At 45.5% G+C, this 18983-nt stretch overlaps 2 protein-coding genes and 1 pseudogene across 2 annotated transcripts; 1 reads left to right on the forward strand and 2 right to left on the reverse strand.

Moving 5' to 3' along the window:
* Nucleotides 1-1530: 1530 nt before the first annotated feature.
* On the reverse strand, nt 1531-2579 carry LOC122133760 (ubiquitin carboxyl-terminal hydrolase 37-like). Its single transcript, XM_042710520.1, has 3 exons — nt 2312-2579; nt 1898-2021; nt 1531-1599 (listed from the first exon to the last, which is right to left on the reverse strand). Exons 1-3 carry the CDS (start codon nt 2518-2520, stop codon nt 1531-1533), a joined length of 402 nt encoding a protein of 133 aa, XP_042566454.1. The 5' UTR covers nt 2521-2579.
* A 5878-nt stretch (nt 2580-8457) lies between these two features.
* On the forward strand, nt 8458-11763 carry LOC105891433 (endothelin receptor type B-like). The gene is made up of 7 exons (XM_031585529.1): nt 8458-8904; nt 9238-9365; nt 9525-9723; nt 10384-10533; nt 10657-10790; nt 11268-11376; nt 11683-11763. The coding sequence occupies exons 1-7, from the start codon at nt 8458-8460 to the stop codon at nt 11761-11763; spliced, it is 1248 nt and encodes a 415-aa protein (XP_031441389.1).
* Nucleotides 11764-13837: 2074 nt separating this feature from the next.
* LOC105891432 overlaps nt 13838-18983 on the reverse strand; it is a 9682-nt pseudogene continuing 4536 nt past the window's right edge.

Consider the following 18983-nt stretch of genomic DNA (forward strand, 5'->3'; position numbering starts at 1 on the left):
TCTCCTTCTGAAAGGACAATTTGCAGTTTCTTATTCATTCACGATGCAAACTCGGCCCACTATTACACCAACGCCTACCTAAGTTACTTGTACATTTAGAAAAGGCACACATTCACATAGCATTCATTGCCACAAGATCAAACAGCCTTTATGTCCTTATTCATGTCAATAATTTGCCACATTAAACCAACTGTCACTGGGTCTCCCTCCCTGTCTCTCACCAGGGTCTCTGTCCCTGTCTCTCCACCTATGCTGGACACTGCTGAGCAAAAAGTTGAAGGATGAGCTTCATCTACACAGCAGCCAGCGCTCAAACTACTCAATGTGACACTGTACTCAACTAGCATTTGACACAGAATAATCAGAGACATGAAATGCTTGTCTAAAGGTATGAAAACTGCTAATATTTGATCTAGCATCTATGCAGTGCTGCAAGTGTCAACTACTGAAGTTATATGTGTCTCTGAGACCATGAAAGTTATGATGAGCAGGATGGGACTGAGTGAAATTACTTACCCTCTGGTTGGAGGAGGCGTTCTACGGACATCTTCAGTCCTGTTAAAACACAATAATTAGTGTCTTGGTGTTTTCTGTGTGTGGTATTTGAGCGTACTCCTGTTCTCTGTGTGTGTGTACATTATATGCATTTTTACCTTTCCCTAGTGTGCTCAGGTCCAGAATTGGGTCCAGTGTGAGCGCCTGGTGTTGTTTGGTGAGGGTCAGGGGACAGAACCTCTTGAGGTGGAGGATCAACACCCTAACAGATAGACACGTAGGAGAGGAAAGAGAGAAGGGAAACAAGAGGGAGAGGAGAAAGGGAACAGAAAACCAGGGAGAAAACATGACAACATGAAATTAATGCATGAAGTTGTGATTAAAGTTGATGTGAAATCATATTGGTTAATGAATGTGAGAAGAAAAAAAAAACCGCCTAAAGACGGTCTGGGTTAGCAGTGAAGGTTCTGAGGAAGACCTGAAGAAGGTCGGAACTTTCCTGTATCAAAAAATAAACATTCATAAGGGAGTGACACAGTGAAGGTTTCAGACTCACTGAGGCAGAGTGTGGAAATGACATCTCAAGGTTGACCCCCGACCCTTCACAGCACTCACACCGGAACTCCACATTTGATTCCTGTGGATATAGAAAACAAGTGTGAGGTGTGTGTTTGTTAGTTTGTTTGTAAGACATGTGTGGTGTGTAATGTTGAAGAATAATAAGTGTGTTGGTAATACTTACAGTGAAAAAGAGCTGGAGGCTGTCTCTCACTGATCCCTGTCCGACCAGGTCGAGGGAGAGCATGGTGTTAACCTCATCCCTCGTGCTCTCAACTCCACAGCTGCTCAACACACACACACACACACACAAATAGCAGAAAAGATGAGCAAAGTATCACTGAGGAACACAATTCTCTGGGAACTTGTATTTATGCGTCAGCTCTTTCTTTATAAGCAAGCACTGACCTCTGGCAAGTTCTTATATACCGGAGCTGGAAGGAGAGCAGAGTGTCCACTGGGCACTGGTAGGCCATGTCACCCATGGCCAGTGCTGGCGATGACCCTAGCCGCATCAGGACACTCTGAGAGGAACTCATGGGCGTCCTACTCATGAATGCAGATATAAAACACACAAACAGATGAATATCTATACATGTCACACAAGCATAATAATAAGAGGCAGCATTGATCCTCTACCTCAACTGGTCTAACCTGGGTTTGATACCCTGGATGCATACGCAATGATGAAAATGTACATCTTATGTATTTGTATTGTGCTGTATGATGTTTTGGATAAGAGTGTCTGTTAAACTGTAGCTTGCACACATGTATGGTATGTGCATGTGTGGACATTGCTAAATCATCGTATGTGTCTGTCTATGTATATGCTGTAAGCTCTCACGTTCTGTGAGTTCCCCTCAAACTCCTGGTTGTGCAGGGAGATTTGGTCCTTGAGCTCCAGTAGTACAGCTGCCTTTATGTCCATTTCACAGGACCCTCTGAGGAGTACCAGTCCTACAAATGAACTAGAAAAGGAAGATAAAGACACAGAGGTGAGAAGAGAGGGAGAAATAGGGATAGAAAAGGGGGGGGTGAAAAAAAGAGGAGAGCGTAAAGAGAGATAGGTAAGGTAAGCAAAGGACAGAGAGGAAGTGAGAGTCGTTTTTAATCCTACTCACCGTCATGTTTTTAGGTCTTTTGCACAAAGTCAGTTTTTGAGCCAGACGTGGAGCAGTCTGAATGATCAATGTGTGATTGTGTGTGTGCCCGTGCGAGAGAGAGAGAAAGAAAGAAAGAGAGAGAGAGCTGTTTCTACCTGAGCAGCAGTGCCTCCGGCTCCATCCTCCACACCTCCTCCTGCACCAGCAGCTGAGTGCAGAAAGGCTGCAGGTGGAACAGACACTGCAGTGTGGCGTTCAGGTAGCAGGTCAGCCCCAGGTTGGGCAGCCTGCAGGGAGAAGGAGATGAAGTCAATCCACCCATGTTCAACTCAGCGCAATGGATGATAGAATGATAAAATCTCATGACTTAGGCTGACTGAGTACAGTCCAGGTGCCAGTATGTACCGTATGTCAAACAAACATGGCCAAAGATAGATGTGCATGTGTATGTATTGCATGGGCAACGCTGTGGTGATGTGGTGGTCCAGGTGACGTACCCTCTGCACTTCAGCTGCTGAGGTTGGAGGAGGGCAACACTATTGTCTGGGGCAGTTAATGCAGCACAGGGCCTTCTGCCCCTTGATGATCTTCCCCTCTTGGCAACTTCTTGCCCCATCAGATGGGTCACACGGCTGTGAAAAGACAGTTCAGCAAACTAAAATGTTGACATATTGTATCCTTGTGTGCAGTATCCTTAAGTGTGCAGTACTCTTAACCAGCACCAACCGGTCCAAGGAGCTGGAGGAGGGCCCAAGCACTGCAGGAGACAAGTTGGTGTCCTCCTCTCTTTCGAGGTCCTCCATTTTAACAGGGTCCTCATGGAGGATGGCCTTGATCACCTTAGTCTTCAATGAGTGAGTGTGAGAGAGCGTAGAGAGTTGAGACGTATTTTGTTTAAGCAATAAGTAATTATTTCAAGACCAGTTACCAGCTGACTCCTGCCACCATAGCAACTGTAAATAAATAATGCAATGGAATTCCGTAATATAACAAATAATAATAATTATAATAATGTGATGTATAATGTGATACATGTGATGTACTATATTATTATAACTGCAACAATATGAGTCTTAACTACAGCCAGAACATGCAGCTTTTGCAGACATAAGTTCAGTAAGCTCAATAAGCATCACATCAGTAGAATCAAACTAAAAGCACCATCATCCCAGAAACAGGCAACAGCATGCCTGAAATACAAGTCTTTTTTAAGATTTTTCTGATGACATCATGCTCAGGACTAGTAACTGGAAACAGGGGCTTAGCTAGAGTGAGGTTTTGCAGTGGAAAAGACAACAGAACAACAGTCTACCTCCTCCTTCGCAGTCTCTTGAAGGGCATTTGGACTAGGTGTGATAAGAGTGTCTGAGACCTCTGAGGGGATGTGAGGGGTGACCTCTGACCCTGTTGTCTGGGCCTCCCGTACAGAGTCCTCTGCCACAAGGGCTTGTTCCTTTTTCAGGAACTTCCTCAGCCTCCTGAGGATGGGGCGGACCCTGTGTGAGATATCAGAGAGGGGATTGGATGGGGTAGGAGGAAGCAGTTAACAAGCGTGTACTCAGGTAGACAGCACTAGCTAGAATAAACAGAACCGTCATTTGGCCTGTTAACCTCACTTATTTTAATAATATGGTCATACTAGATTGTATGGCCATATTATTAACTTTACGCTAAGCTAAGCTTTACACTGGTTACTGTCTCTTGTGTAGCCTAATATACATGACAGTACCTCTGAGGTCTGGGAATCGCCGCCTCTGGCACTGGCTCTGGACGGACTTTCTTGCGCTGGAATAAATCAATAAGTAATTAATTTTAGCTCACTAACATTACACTATTTTCATGCTCATATTTATAGTAATATTCCTATGCATATTGTTCATATTATTACCTTCCTAAAGGGGAAACAAGGGCAACACAACATTTCGCTCGCTCGTAGCTCCAGTAACAATTAACTCGATTGATCCTTGGCTACTAATAAAACAAATTCCAATTACGGTCCCATTTTATACTCATCATTGCGTCACATATGACATAACAATGGCCGCAGTGTCCCCAGATAGACTGTTGCATCAACGTCATAAAGTAGGGTTTACTGGTGCGTATCAGAGTCGCTTCATCAACATTTTATTTTATAATATATATATAATATTAATAGCTAACTTCCCAGCATTTCCTTATAATTAAGTCAATGCCATCTCCAACTGTCAACCTTAGCACAAAACCTAAACTGACATTGAGAAACTGTGAACGTTACCTGTGGATACAACTTGCTAGAATGTAAATGGTTCTTCTCGTGTTCATGTCACAGAAAACATTTTTGTAACCTACTTTTAAAATGCAAGTACATAAAGTACATGTTCATGTCATATGAGAATGAGAATCGTGGAGGGAAAAAAAACATAATTGTGTTGAATACGGGAAAGAGATACCCAGGGTTAACATAAATTAGCTTTGCTTTTCTTCTGTATGCCTGTCATTTTTCATCACCCACCATTTTGTAATTGCACTTTTGTGTAACCAACTTTTGTATAACGTTTGCCTTGCTTAAACAACAACACACACACAAACAACAACACACACACACACACTTCAAATGCACAGAAACTTTAACAGTATTTCAACATCAAACTTGAACAAACTCGGAACTTTAACAATTACTTGAAAATCCCTCCTCATGTCAGATTATGTTTTTTTTGCCGATTTACCTTGTATGCTGCAGATCACCTCATGGTATCTGGAGGATTCGTGGTCCTTGATAGTCTCCGATTTTTCCGTGTTATTTGACTTGCTGCTGGCCGAAGCGTGTTGGCATCAGTGCGCCCAAAACACTAACTGATTAGCCTCTCCTTATCGAAAACTAGCCAGTCATACAATTGTCCACGGTCAGCTCTTCTCCACTTGTCATTGACAGTTTTTTTTTTAAATCACCTTTTAACTTTTGGTTCGTGAACTGGAGTGGTATCCTAAGCACGCCAGACCGATTCCATTGCGTCAATTATGTTTAAGACACGAGGACACTCTGAGGAGTCGCAGAAAACCCGTTTTGTGGGTCTTTCTAAAAAGACATGACTTGCTCCTGCAAAAGATCCATGCGGCTAATGGTTGTGTCTAGAAGTGATGGATACAAATGAAAAAAAAACACAATGTACTGTCAGTGGGGGCTGACAAACAAGCAATATTCTCTCAATGAGCTACGATTAGCTATAGAACTCTGACAGGCTAAAAACAGACTTTTGTCATTCATGTAAACAGATCTGGGTAGTCAAATAATAACCCAGACTAAACATATAACCATATAACTTAATTTAATTGTCATTGTAATACACATCATTGTGTCAGTGGGGAAATACTGTACACTGCCTTTAAAAACCACAACATCTCAATCAGACATATGGCCCCCATTCATTGGTTATTTATCAAATATGCCAGCCCAACAGAATCAGTAGATGGGCAATACACAGTAACTACTATTCAGATCTTGTCTTTTTTTTTCTTTTGTAAAAGAACCTAGGAACAGTATCCTGAACAACAAATCTTCCCTCAGCCAGGTGATAGGCTGGCTACATAAGTCTACACACCAGACTTCTGCCACATTTATATTAGTAAAACAGATAAATCAATATCCTGACAAACAACAAGCAATATTTACATGCCTCAATAGGCTATTTGGCTGTCACTCTCAGACTAAATCACTAGTACTGAAAACATTCAGGCTAACCATGCCTATTATATCATTTCATGTGTGAATAGCCTATCTGATAGCTGCATATGAGTCAGTGGGAAAAATGACATTGCCTTAATTTGGCTATTTCAATATAATTAGGCTCATATGTAGTAAGCGCAATCCTGAGACACTCCTGTAACTTCTCATTGGTCAGGGAACAACGTGCCTTTGTTTTATAGCATTCAAATGAGAAAAGCTAGACTCGCATGTATAAGTACACCCAAACATTATTAGAAATTGCCAGGCCACTTTCCTAACTGTGGGGAGCCTCTGACCCTCTTTCATGGGAACAATGACATCAAGTGCTCTAGGTCTGCAGGATATGTTATATTAATCCATCACTTGGCCATCTTCAACCATGCACATATTAGGCTATGTATGGCTATGCTAGAATAGAGTGGTGTTAGGAAGATATAATAACATAATATATAATAACAATATATAATAACAGGGGTTGCAGATTTAATGGGAAGTCAAAACAGTCACAGTGGATTGACTAAGAGAGCAGGAGCTGTAGCCAATCAAAGAGGGACATCCGACCGAAATGGGATCAGTGTTAGAGACACCACAAATACATAAGATAGATAGATAGATAGATAGATAGATAGATAGATAGATAGATATTAAGTAAGTGGATCAGTTGGTGAACAGAGACCTTTTCTAAGAGGATAACCACATGTAGCTTCTCACACATAAGTCATCTCATAAGACACTGCATTTGAAGTTAATGAAATTGTTATTCCCTTTCATCCAAGCGCACACCACACATGGACCATTTAGTTTGGTTCTTTTGCTCGAATAAGTTTCATATCCGTGTTTTGAACCCACTTCAATCACTTCTGTGTTTTAAGAGAATATAAGTTGTTTTACTGCAGTTTCCCTTGCAGTAGCTCCAGATTAGGCATCTGGTCCCCACCAGAGCCTGGCAGACGCAGGCTTACACTCTAATGAATCATTTAATTAGTTCAACACGTCGCTCACGTGATGAGTGTTTTCCGTTATACATTCTCGGTTAAACTAGACTGTTAGTTGCAAGATGAAACAATACACACACACTCTCACACACACACACACACACACACACACACACACTTGTTCATATGCTATACACCATCAGACTGTGAGAATTCCATGACGCCAAGAGCTAGTCAGATGGCTTATGAGGTTTGTTGGGTTTTGTATATTAACCATGCCAGGAACTGTCACTGATTGTGTGTGTGTGTGTGTGTGTGTGTGTGTGTGTGTGTGTGTGTGTTGTTCCATCTTGCAACTAACAGTCTAGTTAAACCGAGATTCTATGTGTGTGATTACATATTTGTGTCTTCACATGAAACTTATTTAGCAGGCATACTAGTGTGCATGTGTATGTATGTAAGTTGAATTTTGTGTATACTTTATCAAATCAGTGTATATTCATATGCAGGTCTTTGAGTATGTGCTGGTGAACAAACGCACACATACACACACACACATATACACACACACACATACACACACACACGCAAGCACCCGCGTACACATACACACACACACACACACACAAATGTAGATAGGAATTGTCATCTTCACCCTTGGTGGCCCCATTCTCTTGGGAATATATTAACTCCACATCAGTCATATGGTACGTGTTTGTTTTTATGCTTTTGGTTTATTCATTTATTAGGATGCCTGAATCGCATTACACATCCCAGCTTCAAAGTGGGACTGAGGACGACTTGGTAAGTGTTAGCGAGAGAAAGAGACGGAGGTTAAGGGGAGGGGTCTGTCATATTTGTACACTCACACACACTCACACACTCTGTCATTCTTCATTCTCTCGGTCTCTGCTGCACACACTCACAGTTGGATATCTCCCTTTCTCTCACACACACACACACACTTCCCAGCGCAGACCCAGGAGCTGCACATCAGGGTAAGAAGCTGTTTTTTGTATAAATGTTTAACACGTATTTATTTCTCTGTCAGGCTTTTTGTCTGCACCTTTCATAGCTTATCTCCTGCTCTTTTCTTACTTTTTCACTCGCTCTGTCTCTCCCCTTTTCTCGCTTCACTAAGATCCCTTCTCCTACTGTCTGTGTCTCAACCTCTTTCTCTGTTTCTCTGTCTCCTTCCCCTGACTTTTCCACTCAAGAAAAGGCTTCAGCTTATCTCTATCTCTGTTTATCACACTCATTCTACATCCGCTTCTTGTTTATTATTACTATCTTGATCAATCCTTCCTTACCTAATTCTCTATCATCTTTCCTTCTGGTTCTTTTCTTTTCACCACTCTCTCTTAAACTGGATGTCTCCTGCCCTTTCCAGTTGATGTCAATTTAACTCAATTTACTATTATTCATTCACCTGCTGTTGCAATTAATAGTTACGTTTTTGAATAGTGCCTTAATATAGCTAGGCGAAGTAGGCGAAGTAGAGTATGTTTCACAAGGTCATGATAAAAGTTGGATGTGTTGTTTTAGTAAATGTGTGTGTGTATTTGTGTGAGTCAGACTCTTGAGTCATCGTCAAAATCCTCCTTGTCCTCCTTTTTGTTACATCACTAAGTTCATATCTGTCTCTCACTCTCTCTGTGTCAGGATGGGCGTTCCCATGATCCTCTCCCTCTCCGCGCTGATCTGTCTCTCCTTCGTTATGATTGGTGGAGAATGCCAGACAAACATTACGCGCAACAACCCCCTGACCCCTCACTTGCCCGGTCTCCATGACAGCAACACCTCCTCCCCAAATGCCCTCGCTCCTCCACCTCGGCCCGTCCCTCGCTCCAACTCCTCCACCCGTGGCGGCGGGGGCTCGGCAGCGCCCCCTGGCTGTGTGCAGCCCACGACGGCGAAGCTGCTGTTCAAGTACGTCAACACGCTGCTCTCCTGCGTTATCTTTGTGGTGGGCATTGTGGGTAACTCCACGCTGCTGCGCATCATTTGTGAGAACAAAAGCATGCGCACGGGCCCAAACGCCCTGATCGCCAGCCTCGCACTGGGGGACCTACTCTACATCATCATTGCCATCCCCATCCACATCTATAAGGTACAAGCACACATGCACACTCACACACAGGTGCACAGCACACACCAACACACACTCACACACACACATAAACACACACACACACACACACACAGGTGCACAGCACACTCACACACAGGTGCACAGCACACACAAACATATACACACACACACACACACACAGACTAATACACTTACAAATACCTGATAAACATCACAACTGTCACCATTGAAATCGATGTCTACAAGTTATGCATGCACACACACACACACACACACACACACACACACAAAGTGTATAGTAGACAAAGGCTCACAGGTTTTCAAAAAATACTTTTGTGTTTGTTTTTGTAGCTGATAGCGATGCGCTGGCCATTCTCTGACAGTGTGTTGGGTCCCCTCTTGTGTAAGCTTGTTCCATTTGTGCAGAAAGCCTCTGTGGGAATCACTGTACTCAACCTTTGTGCCCTAAGTGTGGACAGGTAAATGTGCGCTTACACACACACACAGACACATACACATACACAGACACAGACACAGACACACACACACACACAGACACACACACAGACAAACACAAAAGTCTGAGTTGGGGAAGTAAATAAAGGATTTATGAAGGCTATGTGTGTGTGTGTCTGCAGGTACCGTGCGGTGGCGTCCAGGACCCGCGTGCGGAGCGTGGGTGTGCCAGTGCTGACGGCGCTGGAGATTGTGTTTATCTGGTGTGTGTCGGCCGTGCTGGCGGTCCCAGAGGCCATGGGCTTCCGCATGGTGGCCTTCTCTTACCGCAACACCTCCACACACGTCTGCATGCTGCAGCCCACCACCCCCTTCCTCAGGGTAAGTATACGCAAACACACACACACACACACACACACACACACACACACACACACACAGGTCAGAGACCCGCCACCACGTGTTTTCCCTGCTGACAAATTGTTTTGGCGTCAGAGAATGCTAACTTATATCTATATAAACCTTGTGTGATGTGTTTAATATTACTTCTCTCTCGTCTGCTGCAGTCTGGGAGTGAGCCCGGGCTCCCTCTCTCTCTGAGAGAGGGCCCGTGCCTCTCTCTGGCCTGCCAGGACGAGGGTGAACCCAATTGCAATTGTTGTTGTTGTTTAAAAAATATACTTATATGCAACTTAGGAGTCCTGAGGTAACCTGAGTGAATTTTCACCTAACACACGTACACTCGTACACATGCGCAGACACACTAGTAGAAAACACACAGCACAAGTACACCAGCATACAGACAGAGATAGATACACGTTGTATTTCACCACATCCTTGCTCAGTTACACACACATGCACACAGGGACATGCATAGACAGTGTATAAAAGACAAAAGCTCCTTGTCAAGACTGTGATCTTTTATGCTTTGTGTCTCTCTCTCTCCATCTCTCTCTCTCTCTCTGTCTCTCTCTCACTCTGTGTGTGTGTGTGGTGTGTGTGTGTGTGTGTGTGTGTGTGTGTGTGTGTGTGTGTGTGTAGTTCTACAGAGATGTGAAGGACTGGTGGTTGTTTGGGTTTTATTTCTGTGTGCCGCTGCTCTGTACGGCTGTCTTCTACTCACTGATGACTGGACGGATGCTGCACCAACGCAAGCAGCTCAAATCAGCACTCAGCCAGCACCTTAAACAGGTTAGAGAAACACGCACGCACGCACGTTACGCACGCATATATAACTAGATATATAGCATACAAAACTTAATTGTGTGTGTGTGTGTGTTTGTGTGTGTGTGCACGTGTGTGCGGATGCTGCAGAGGCGTGAGGTTGCGAAAGCGGTCTTTAGCCTGGTGGTGATTTTTGCGCTGTGCTGGTTCCCCCTGCACCTCAGCCGCATCCTCAAGAAGCTCAACTACAGCCCCCTGGACACACACCGCTGTGACCTGCTCAGGTAAGACACACACAGTAGGCACACATGAACACACACACACACACACCGCTGTGACCTGCTCAGGTAAGACACACACAGTAGGCACACATGAACACACACACACACCGCTGTGACCTGCTCAGGTAAGACACACACAGTAGGCACACATGAACACACACACACACACACCGCTGTGACCTGCTCAGGTAAGACACACACAGTAGGCACACATGAACACACACACACACACACACAACCACACATACACACATAATCACCCACGCATATACATACTGTATACACACAACCACACACACACTTTCACACAAGGACACACCAACAAGCTTGTGCACAAGGTAATACATCACTGTGATCTCCTTGGGTAAGATACACACACAAGTACTTGGGCTAGTTCTTGCAACAAAAAAAACACAGAGAAACACAAATGTATAGTGTACTGGTTTTTTTAGTTATAGTGTGTTTGTTTTCTGTTTGCAGTTTCCTCTTGGTGTTGGACTATCTGAGTGTGAACCTGGCCACAGTAAACTCCTGCATTAATCCCATCATCCTCTACTTTGTCAGCAAGAAATTTAAAAACTGCTTTAAGGTAGGCCCAGTCTTTTTTTCTAGGTTTTCATATGCATAAACACACTCATGTACGCATGCACGCACACATACACACACACACTAAACACTTTCTAATTCTAATCTTCCCTTTGCTTCTCGAGTTGTCGGATTTTGTGTGTGTGTTCGCGCGCGTGTGTGTGTGCACGACCGGTTCTGCCTGTGTGTGTGCTGAGATGTTTGGCCTGATTCCGTCTGCATGATGGTGTGCTATAATAACGACCTGTCTCTCTCTCTCTTCCCCCCTCTCTCTCTCTCTTCCCCCCCTCTCTCTCTCTCTCTCTCTCAGTCTTGTCTCTGCTGCTGGTGTCCCTCTGGTAGGACCCGTGTTCACTCCAGCCCTGAGAAACACAAAGCCCTCCTCACCTAAGTGTGTGCCTGTATGTCACTGGCCGTTTCTATGTGTGTGTGTGTGTGTGTGTGTGCCTGTATATGAAGTAGGTTAAATTATGTACTGATAGACTAAACAGTTTTTCTATGTTTTTATGTACAATTAAAGTTTTAACTCCTCAACTGGAGTGCTTTTTACGGGTGGTAAGCTGTGTGTGTGTGTGTGTGTGTGTGTGTGTGTGTGTGTGTGTGTGTGGAGAGAGAGAGAGAGAGAGAGAGAGAGAGAGAGAGAGAGAGAGAGAGAGAGAGTTATTGGTGGTTGGTGGGTGTAAGTAAGTCAGAGGCACAGTGTGTGTATGGCTCAGGTATCTTTATTACTCAGAAAATCAGTTCATACAAAACACCCTGCTGCAAAATACACACCCTCAGAATGAGCAGTGTTTGGGAGGCACACACACAGACACATGCACACGCACAAGCACACGCACGCACGCACACACACACACACGCACTTGTACAGGCTATCTTACTGCATGATTGGAGACATTTCTGTACTGCAATGTAAACATATCATATGTAAATGAACTCATGGGGAAATTGCATATACCAAACACATTTCCAGAGAAATAATAACATATAGAGGATATGTGCAGACAGGTTATTATGATATACATATTTCACATTGAAGTGATATTGTTTCTGACCTTCCTCTCACTGTGAATGTTCAGACAGATATGATGAAGTCAGAACAGACATACATTGGCAAGGTTGGGGGGGGGGAGGGGCAACGTTAAAGTTTGTCAATGGGAATGTCGTTTGGACGTGTTTTAAGAACAAAAGAAGAAAATGTGGCACACATATCTTTAGGGCAAATTTGGGCAGACATTCAGAAGGTTGGATAAACACCATGAAATTGGACACGGGTACTCAGAAGGCGGAATGGATATTGTGTGATGCCTGGAATGACACTGTGGGGCAGATGAACGACATCGTGGGGCAGATGTACATACATTGGAGACAGCCTGTGCCTTTTCATTTTATGTTAAATGTACTAAACCTGCGGCTGATTGCATAATCAACGCATGTCACCCTCCGCCCTCTAACTGTCATTTTTGGAGCCCACAACTGGATGGAATCACTCAATTACAAGTGTAATTGAATGGGATCGTTGAACCGTCAACCAGGAAATAGATATAGATGCTTATAAGATGTCATCAAACATAATGGCAACACAGTGCAGTAATTCTACACCACTCAAAAAAAAAAAAAAACACTATTTGTGCGACTATAACAATAACTAACTCAACAGTGTCAGGCATTTACACGTAGGGAAGTGTATGGAGTGGAAAAGAGATGGCAAGACAGAGAGGCAAACAAAAGTAAAAGTTATTTTTAACATGGGACAAATTATCAAAACTGGTGCTCGGAATACTTCTTCCATTGTTTCTGCAAGTTTCTCCTATTCACGCATGAAACGCACAATCGTGATTACACCGGGACAATTTTCACCACAAAACAGACGTGCGCTGTCCCCCGCAGTTTTCAAGCATACAACAGAATACGCAACCAGTCACTGGCGCTTCTCCTCCCATAATTTTGCCCCAAAAATCCCACTTTTCCCTCATCTCTCCCACGCATGTATATGTATAAGTCAGAAGAGTGCGACTTGACATTCTGCGCTCCTGCTGCAGGTAGAATGCGGTTTTAGCCACGAGCGGTCTGTTCGTACGCACCCGCCATGTTTTTAGGTGCACGCGGTGTCGGAATTATGCAGGCGCTAACGTGTTAATACATCTGCCCCAGAGTGTCTCTGCAAGTGTAAAGGCTGGATAGAGATTGTGAAGGCAGTAAAGGAAAGTGCAGACTGGGAGACTGAAGACACGGGGACACGTGAGCGTGGTGACTGTGAGTTATCAAACAAAATCAGTCAAAGTCAGTCAAGGCTATAGATGGAGTAGCAGAAGGGAGAGAGAGAGAGACAGAGAGAAAGGGGTAGAGGTGGAATGGACAGCAAGGTGACAGAGGGAGTGTGAGAAACCAAAGGGAGGACGATCTGAGTGGGTGTTCCAGATGTTAAGTGTTACACGCCTGCTGAGTGTGATGGATGTTGAGGGAGAGCTCCACAGACATTTAAAGGAGTGAAAGTCAGGCTCAGGAGGGCGCTTGAGCGTGGGACAAAGATGGCCGCGTGTCCAGAGCCCCTCCCAGGTGGAGCTACTCCCCAGTCGGGTCCAGCACGGTGGCGTGCTCCTGCGCGAGAGCGGCCAGCTCTTTCAGGAACTCTCCGAAGAGAACGGTGGCGTAGACACGACTCCGCCACACCGGCGGGATCTTGGGACACCGCGGGAGGGGCCTCAGCACTTGACCAATGGGAAACCAGCTCTCTCCATTCTCTCCCGTTCGCTCTGACAAAGAGAAAAAGAGGAGCAGACTTATCTAATAGCGCCGAGTCATATTCTGAGGGTGTAGAGGTGCTGAATCATATTTTTACGAATGTGGTGATTTAGTAATATTTCAGTTGTAGAAGCATGCCCCATGTTTATCGATGGTGTTTTATATGAAATGGTAGAATTGTGATTTCTTTGTTGTTGTGTTCCTAATTGTATAAACGCTGACTCATGTTTACGGACTGACTTGTGGTATAATGTACTCACATGCCAAACCAGTGATGTTGTGTGTACCTAACTTTACTTTCTTTCTTCTGTACCTAACTGAATAAATTCAGCCTTAAATTCTGTTTTATGACCTGTGTTTGTTTTGCTGAGTCATGCTTCAGGTTTTCTTGTGTGTCAGTGAAACACGTCCCCTCCTCACCTCTCTCTGTCAGGGCCTGATCCCTGGCCAGCAGGTAGAGCCCCGCCTCCCGCACCAGCTCAGCAAAGCCCACCTGCTTCTCAGTAAAGCGCTCCAGCTGATCTCTCACTGATACCAGGACCTACTCATCACACACACACACACACACACACAGAATGTATTATGTGTTATGTGAGAATAAATAGTATATCTTGTGTCTGGACAGCCCATCATCGCACACACACACACACACACACACACTTATATACAGATATATGTATGGATGCATACATGTGCACAAAACAAGCAAGCATTCACAACAGTTGCAATCAGCTTTTCCAGTGTTACAAAGCATGTTAAAAATGCCAGCGCCATTAACATATTGAAAATAAAATCAGTCTAAAACAGGGGGATGGAGGGAGGGCTGTAGAGGGAGTGGCAGAAGCAGAATTAAAGAGAGTGAGAGAGAGATTAAGGGGGAAAAGTGGAACAGGCAGCAAGGTGACAGAGGGAGTGTGAGAAGCCAAAGGGAGAGAGGGAGAACGATCTGAGTGTGAGAGAGAAGTCAACTGGATAGAGTGCGTGGGAGAACGTGTGTGTGTGGGGATTACCTGGAAGAGTATGAGAGAATGAGACAGAGAGAGGTGTACCTGGTAGGGTGCGTGTTTGTGTGCGTGTACCTGGTAGAGAGTGAGAGTGTGTGAGTGTGTGTGTGTGTGTGTGTAAACCTGGTAGAGTGTGAGAGTGTGTGTGTGTGTGTGTGTGTGTGTGTGTGTGTGTGTGTGTGCGTGTACCTGGTAGAGTGTGTATGTGTGTGTGTGTGTGTGTGTGTGTGTGTGTGTGCGTGTACCTGGTAGAGTGTGTGTGTGTGTGTGTGTGTGTGTGTGTGTGTGTGTGCGTGTACCTGGTAGTGTGTGTGTGTGTGTGTGTGTGCGTGTGTGTGTGTTTGCGTGTGTGCGTGTGTGCGTGTACCTGGTAGAGTGTGTGTGTGTGTGTGTGTGTGTGTGTGTGTGTGTGTGTGTGTGTGTGTGTGTGTGTGTGCGTGTACCTGGTAGAGTGTGTGTGTGTGTGTGTGTGTGTGTGCGTGTACCTGGTAGTGTGTGTGTGTGTGTGTGTGTGTGTGTGTGCGTGTGTGCGTGTACCTGGTAGAGTGTGCGGACTCCGGGCTGGAAGAGTGGCTGGGTGGAGAGCAGGAAGGAGCGGAGCAGCGGCTGGGGGAACGCCGCCAGCTGGGCCAGGATGCCCGTCACCAGCAGGTTCACCTCGATGGAGTTCTCCAGGAGATTCTCCAGCCGGGAGAGCAGAACACTGATAAATGGGCCTACGGAACAAGGAGCACACGTCAAAGAAAGTCAGACACTCAAACTCCCGGCTGGAGAGGGAATACATATTTAGTTTAAAGTACTGATAGAATGATTTGGAAGGTAAAAGCTATTTTATTAACAGGCTTTAAGGAGATGAGAAAACACATGACAAATTCAGTAGTCACCAATGATGACTTATGGTTAAGGTTAAGCCATTATGGATCAATGTGCTGTGCATTCACAAACATAACTGGCAGGTGTGAATCCCTATCTCTGACTTGTGAATAGTCGTACTATGGTCAGTTTTTAGATAACTGATCCCAAGTCAGTACTCTATTCTACCTTCATGATACCAACTTGACCATTAAATTACTGCAAAAATAAGGATTTCTTAGTATCACTGGTCACATAATCTCTTCTGAAAACAACAGACCTGTGAAGGGCACGTCATGCCCGTGTTTCAGGCTTTTGGTCATATCAGCTTCTGGAAGTTTCAGCAGCTCTGAATCCTTAAAGCTCAATTCCACCTCCTCATGAAATGCAAAGGACAATCGCTGAACACGCTCGCGGAATTCTTCATCTCCCATGATGCTCTCCGCCTCCTGGCCTAGACTCTGAATGAGCTGCAGGCACTGGGAAACAAAGTCCTGGGGATGCTGGGAGTTGTAGTCCTGAAGGGGGTGGGAATTGTAGTCCAACCCGTTCTGGTCCTGAATGCTGCCGCAGGTCTGTGTGTTTAAGTCGTCATCGGAGACATCCATCTCAGGACCCAGCCCATTGGTCGTTACAATTTCTGTCTGTGAGTGTGAGTGAGTGTGTGAGTGTACAGGTACACTTTGAACAGTGGACAATTTGTGTGAGTCTCTATGTGTACTCTGTGTAGGCGTGTTTGTGAATGAGTGTGTGTCAGAGTGTATCTGGGTTTTAGCATGAGTGTGTGAGTGTGTGCTTGAGTCCAGCTCTGCGGTGGACGAAGCTGGCTTACGCGGGCGTATGCGCGCACTTTGCACCCTGGTTTGAGCGCTCGGGTTGTGTGTCCGTGTGTTTGTGTTCGTCTGACCGGTGCTGGGAGCGGCCGGTGTGTGCGCATGTTGGTGTGTGTGCGTGTGTGAGTCCCTCTGGCCGATGAGGCTGTAGACCAGCACGTCGTCCTGAAACTCGGCCTCCTCCACGTAGGAGCCCTGGATGAAGGAGATGGCGCTCCGGCGCATCTCCACCAAGTGCTGTGGCGGCTCCACCGGCTCCACCGGCTTCCCCGGGCTTCCCCGGGGCCTCCGCCTCCGCCTCTGCCTCTGCCTCCGCCTCGCTCTCCATCCCCGACTCGAACATGTCGTCCCACTCCAGCTCCTGCAGGGTGTGGACGGTCTGCCCGCCAGAGCTCGCGTCCACAGGGACATGCACGGAGACGGGCGCGAGTGAGAGCGCCTGAGAGGAGATGATGAAGGGGAGAACGCCGTCCTCCTCTCTCTCCCTCGCCTTTCGTTTCCTCTCTAGCTCCTCCTCTTTCTGACGCTCCTCCTCGTCTCGGTAGTCTTCGGGCGAAGGGCGGAGGCCGTCGTAAGGGGCGGACCAGACTTGGCACGCCCAAACGCAGGCACCAATGATGTCGTGGGCCTCCCTCAGGTACTGCAGGTAGTTGCTGTCCGTCAGGGAGTCGCCTCCAAGGAAACGCCAGTATCCCACACTGGCACTGCTGGTCAGGAGGTCATCTAGGCCTGTCAGAAGGCAGAGTCAAAGATGAGTGAATGAGGCTTCTCTAGGCTACTACTGCCTTCTCGACATTATCCACAGAGACTACATTACCCATAACACCTACTGCATAACTACAGAATTGATGTCCCAAATTTACCCACTATGTTCTACTAATAAGCGACATCACAAATCCATTACTGCACGTTGACCAATGAACACTTAAATTAATTGTGAATTTCTGAAACCTATAAGCTATGGCCTACTAAAACTATGCCAGCCAATGGCTGTATTCCAGGTGGGATTAGAAGCACTAGAATACATTACCCATATTTCCCTTTAGGAAGCCCTCTGTGACCTTTGACCACAGGATGCAGTCCTGTTGCATGTTGTTCTGATGTAGGAAGGTTGGAGTGAGAGAAAGGTAAGCAGCAGCGGAGGAGGAGTAACAATCCCTTTCTCTCAGTTTCTCTCTCACCCCACTCAGCACATGGGAGCAGGGGATGAGATACCTGAAAACACACACACACACACACACACACACACACAAAACAAACAAAATATAAAGAAGCTAAAGTACACCCACAGATACAAAAGAGACATGACTTGGGAAAGACACAAAATGGATGCTTTTCAGTTTGTGTGCTTCATCCAAAGAATGTCAGTCAAATTGTCAGTCTACTCAGATAGATTCTAGATAGATTAGAATCTACCCTCACAGATTTACACATTAAACCTGTGCGTGAGAATGTCTCTGTGTGTGTTTTTACACGCGTGTTTTCACCTGAGAATGAGTTGTAGCATGACGTCCTCACAGTGTAATCCAATTAGAGTGCGAAACAGAGCCAGCGACACTGTACCTAACTACAGCAGAGAGAGTGGAGTCACATACACACATAAATCAGTGAACACACACACACACATACACACACATACACACACACACACACAGACACACACAAACACACACACACACACACACACACACACACACACACACACACACACACACACACCACCCCCCACACACACACACACGCACAGAGAAACACATACCCCTCCACCGCTACACACACACACACACACTTGAATATGTGCACAGACTATGTACACATGTGGACTCTACTACACATCGCACCATGAACAAGAAACACACAGATACGCATACACCAAAGTGATATAATAACACACAAACATGCCTGGAAGGGGGTGTTGATGCGGCTGACCAGTGTATCCAGGATGTGCACATTGTCATGGCGATGCATCAGAATGAATGACAGGAAGGTGTGGAGGAGGGCGGGGTCAGAGATGCTGCGCAGGAAGAGCTCCAGGTACGCCGTCGACGTCATCACTTCCTCCAGGGTGAGCTGAACCAATCACGGCACACAGACAGATGTGTAGATCAATCAGGGAAAAGCAGTACTAAACTAAAGGCAAAAAAGGCAAAAAAGAAAACTAACCAACACACACACTC

The sequence above is a fragment of the Clupea harengus genome, chromosome 18, assembly GCF_900700415.2.
Source record: "Clupea harengus chromosome 18, Ch_v2.0.2, whole genome shotgun sequence".
NCBI classification, from domain to species: domain Eukaryota; kingdom Metazoa; phylum Chordata; class Actinopteri; order Clupeiformes; family Clupeidae; genus Clupea; species Clupea harengus.

Excerpts from the sequence above, each read along its gene's own strand:
- LOC105891433 (XM_031585529.1), top strand. The coding sequence starts at position 8,458 with ATGGGCGTTCCCATGATCCTCTCCCTCTCCGCGCTGATCTGTCTCTCC. Across the intron at positions 8,905-9,237 it reads TCCCCATCCACATCTATAAG|CTGATAGCGATGCGCTGGCC; the intron begins GTACAAGCACAC and ends TTGTTTTTGTAG. Across the intron at positions 10,791-11,267 it reads CACCGCTGTGACCTGCTCAG|TTTCCTCTTGGTGTTGGACT; the intron begins GTAAGACACACA and ends TTCTGTTTGCAG.
- LOC122133760 (XM_042710520.1), bottom strand. The coding sequence starts at position 2,520 with ATGAGATTTTATCATTCTATCATCCATTGCGCTGAGTTGAACATGGGT. Across the intron at positions 2,022-2,311 it reads CCGGAGGCACTGCTGCTCAG|TTCATTTGTAGGACTGGTAC; the intron begins GTAGAAACAGCT and ends TTCCTTTTCTAG. Across the intron at positions 1,600-1,897 it reads TTGAGGGGAACTCACAGAAC|GACGCCCATGAGTTCCTCTC; the intron begins GTGAGAGCTTAC and ends ATTCATGAGTAG.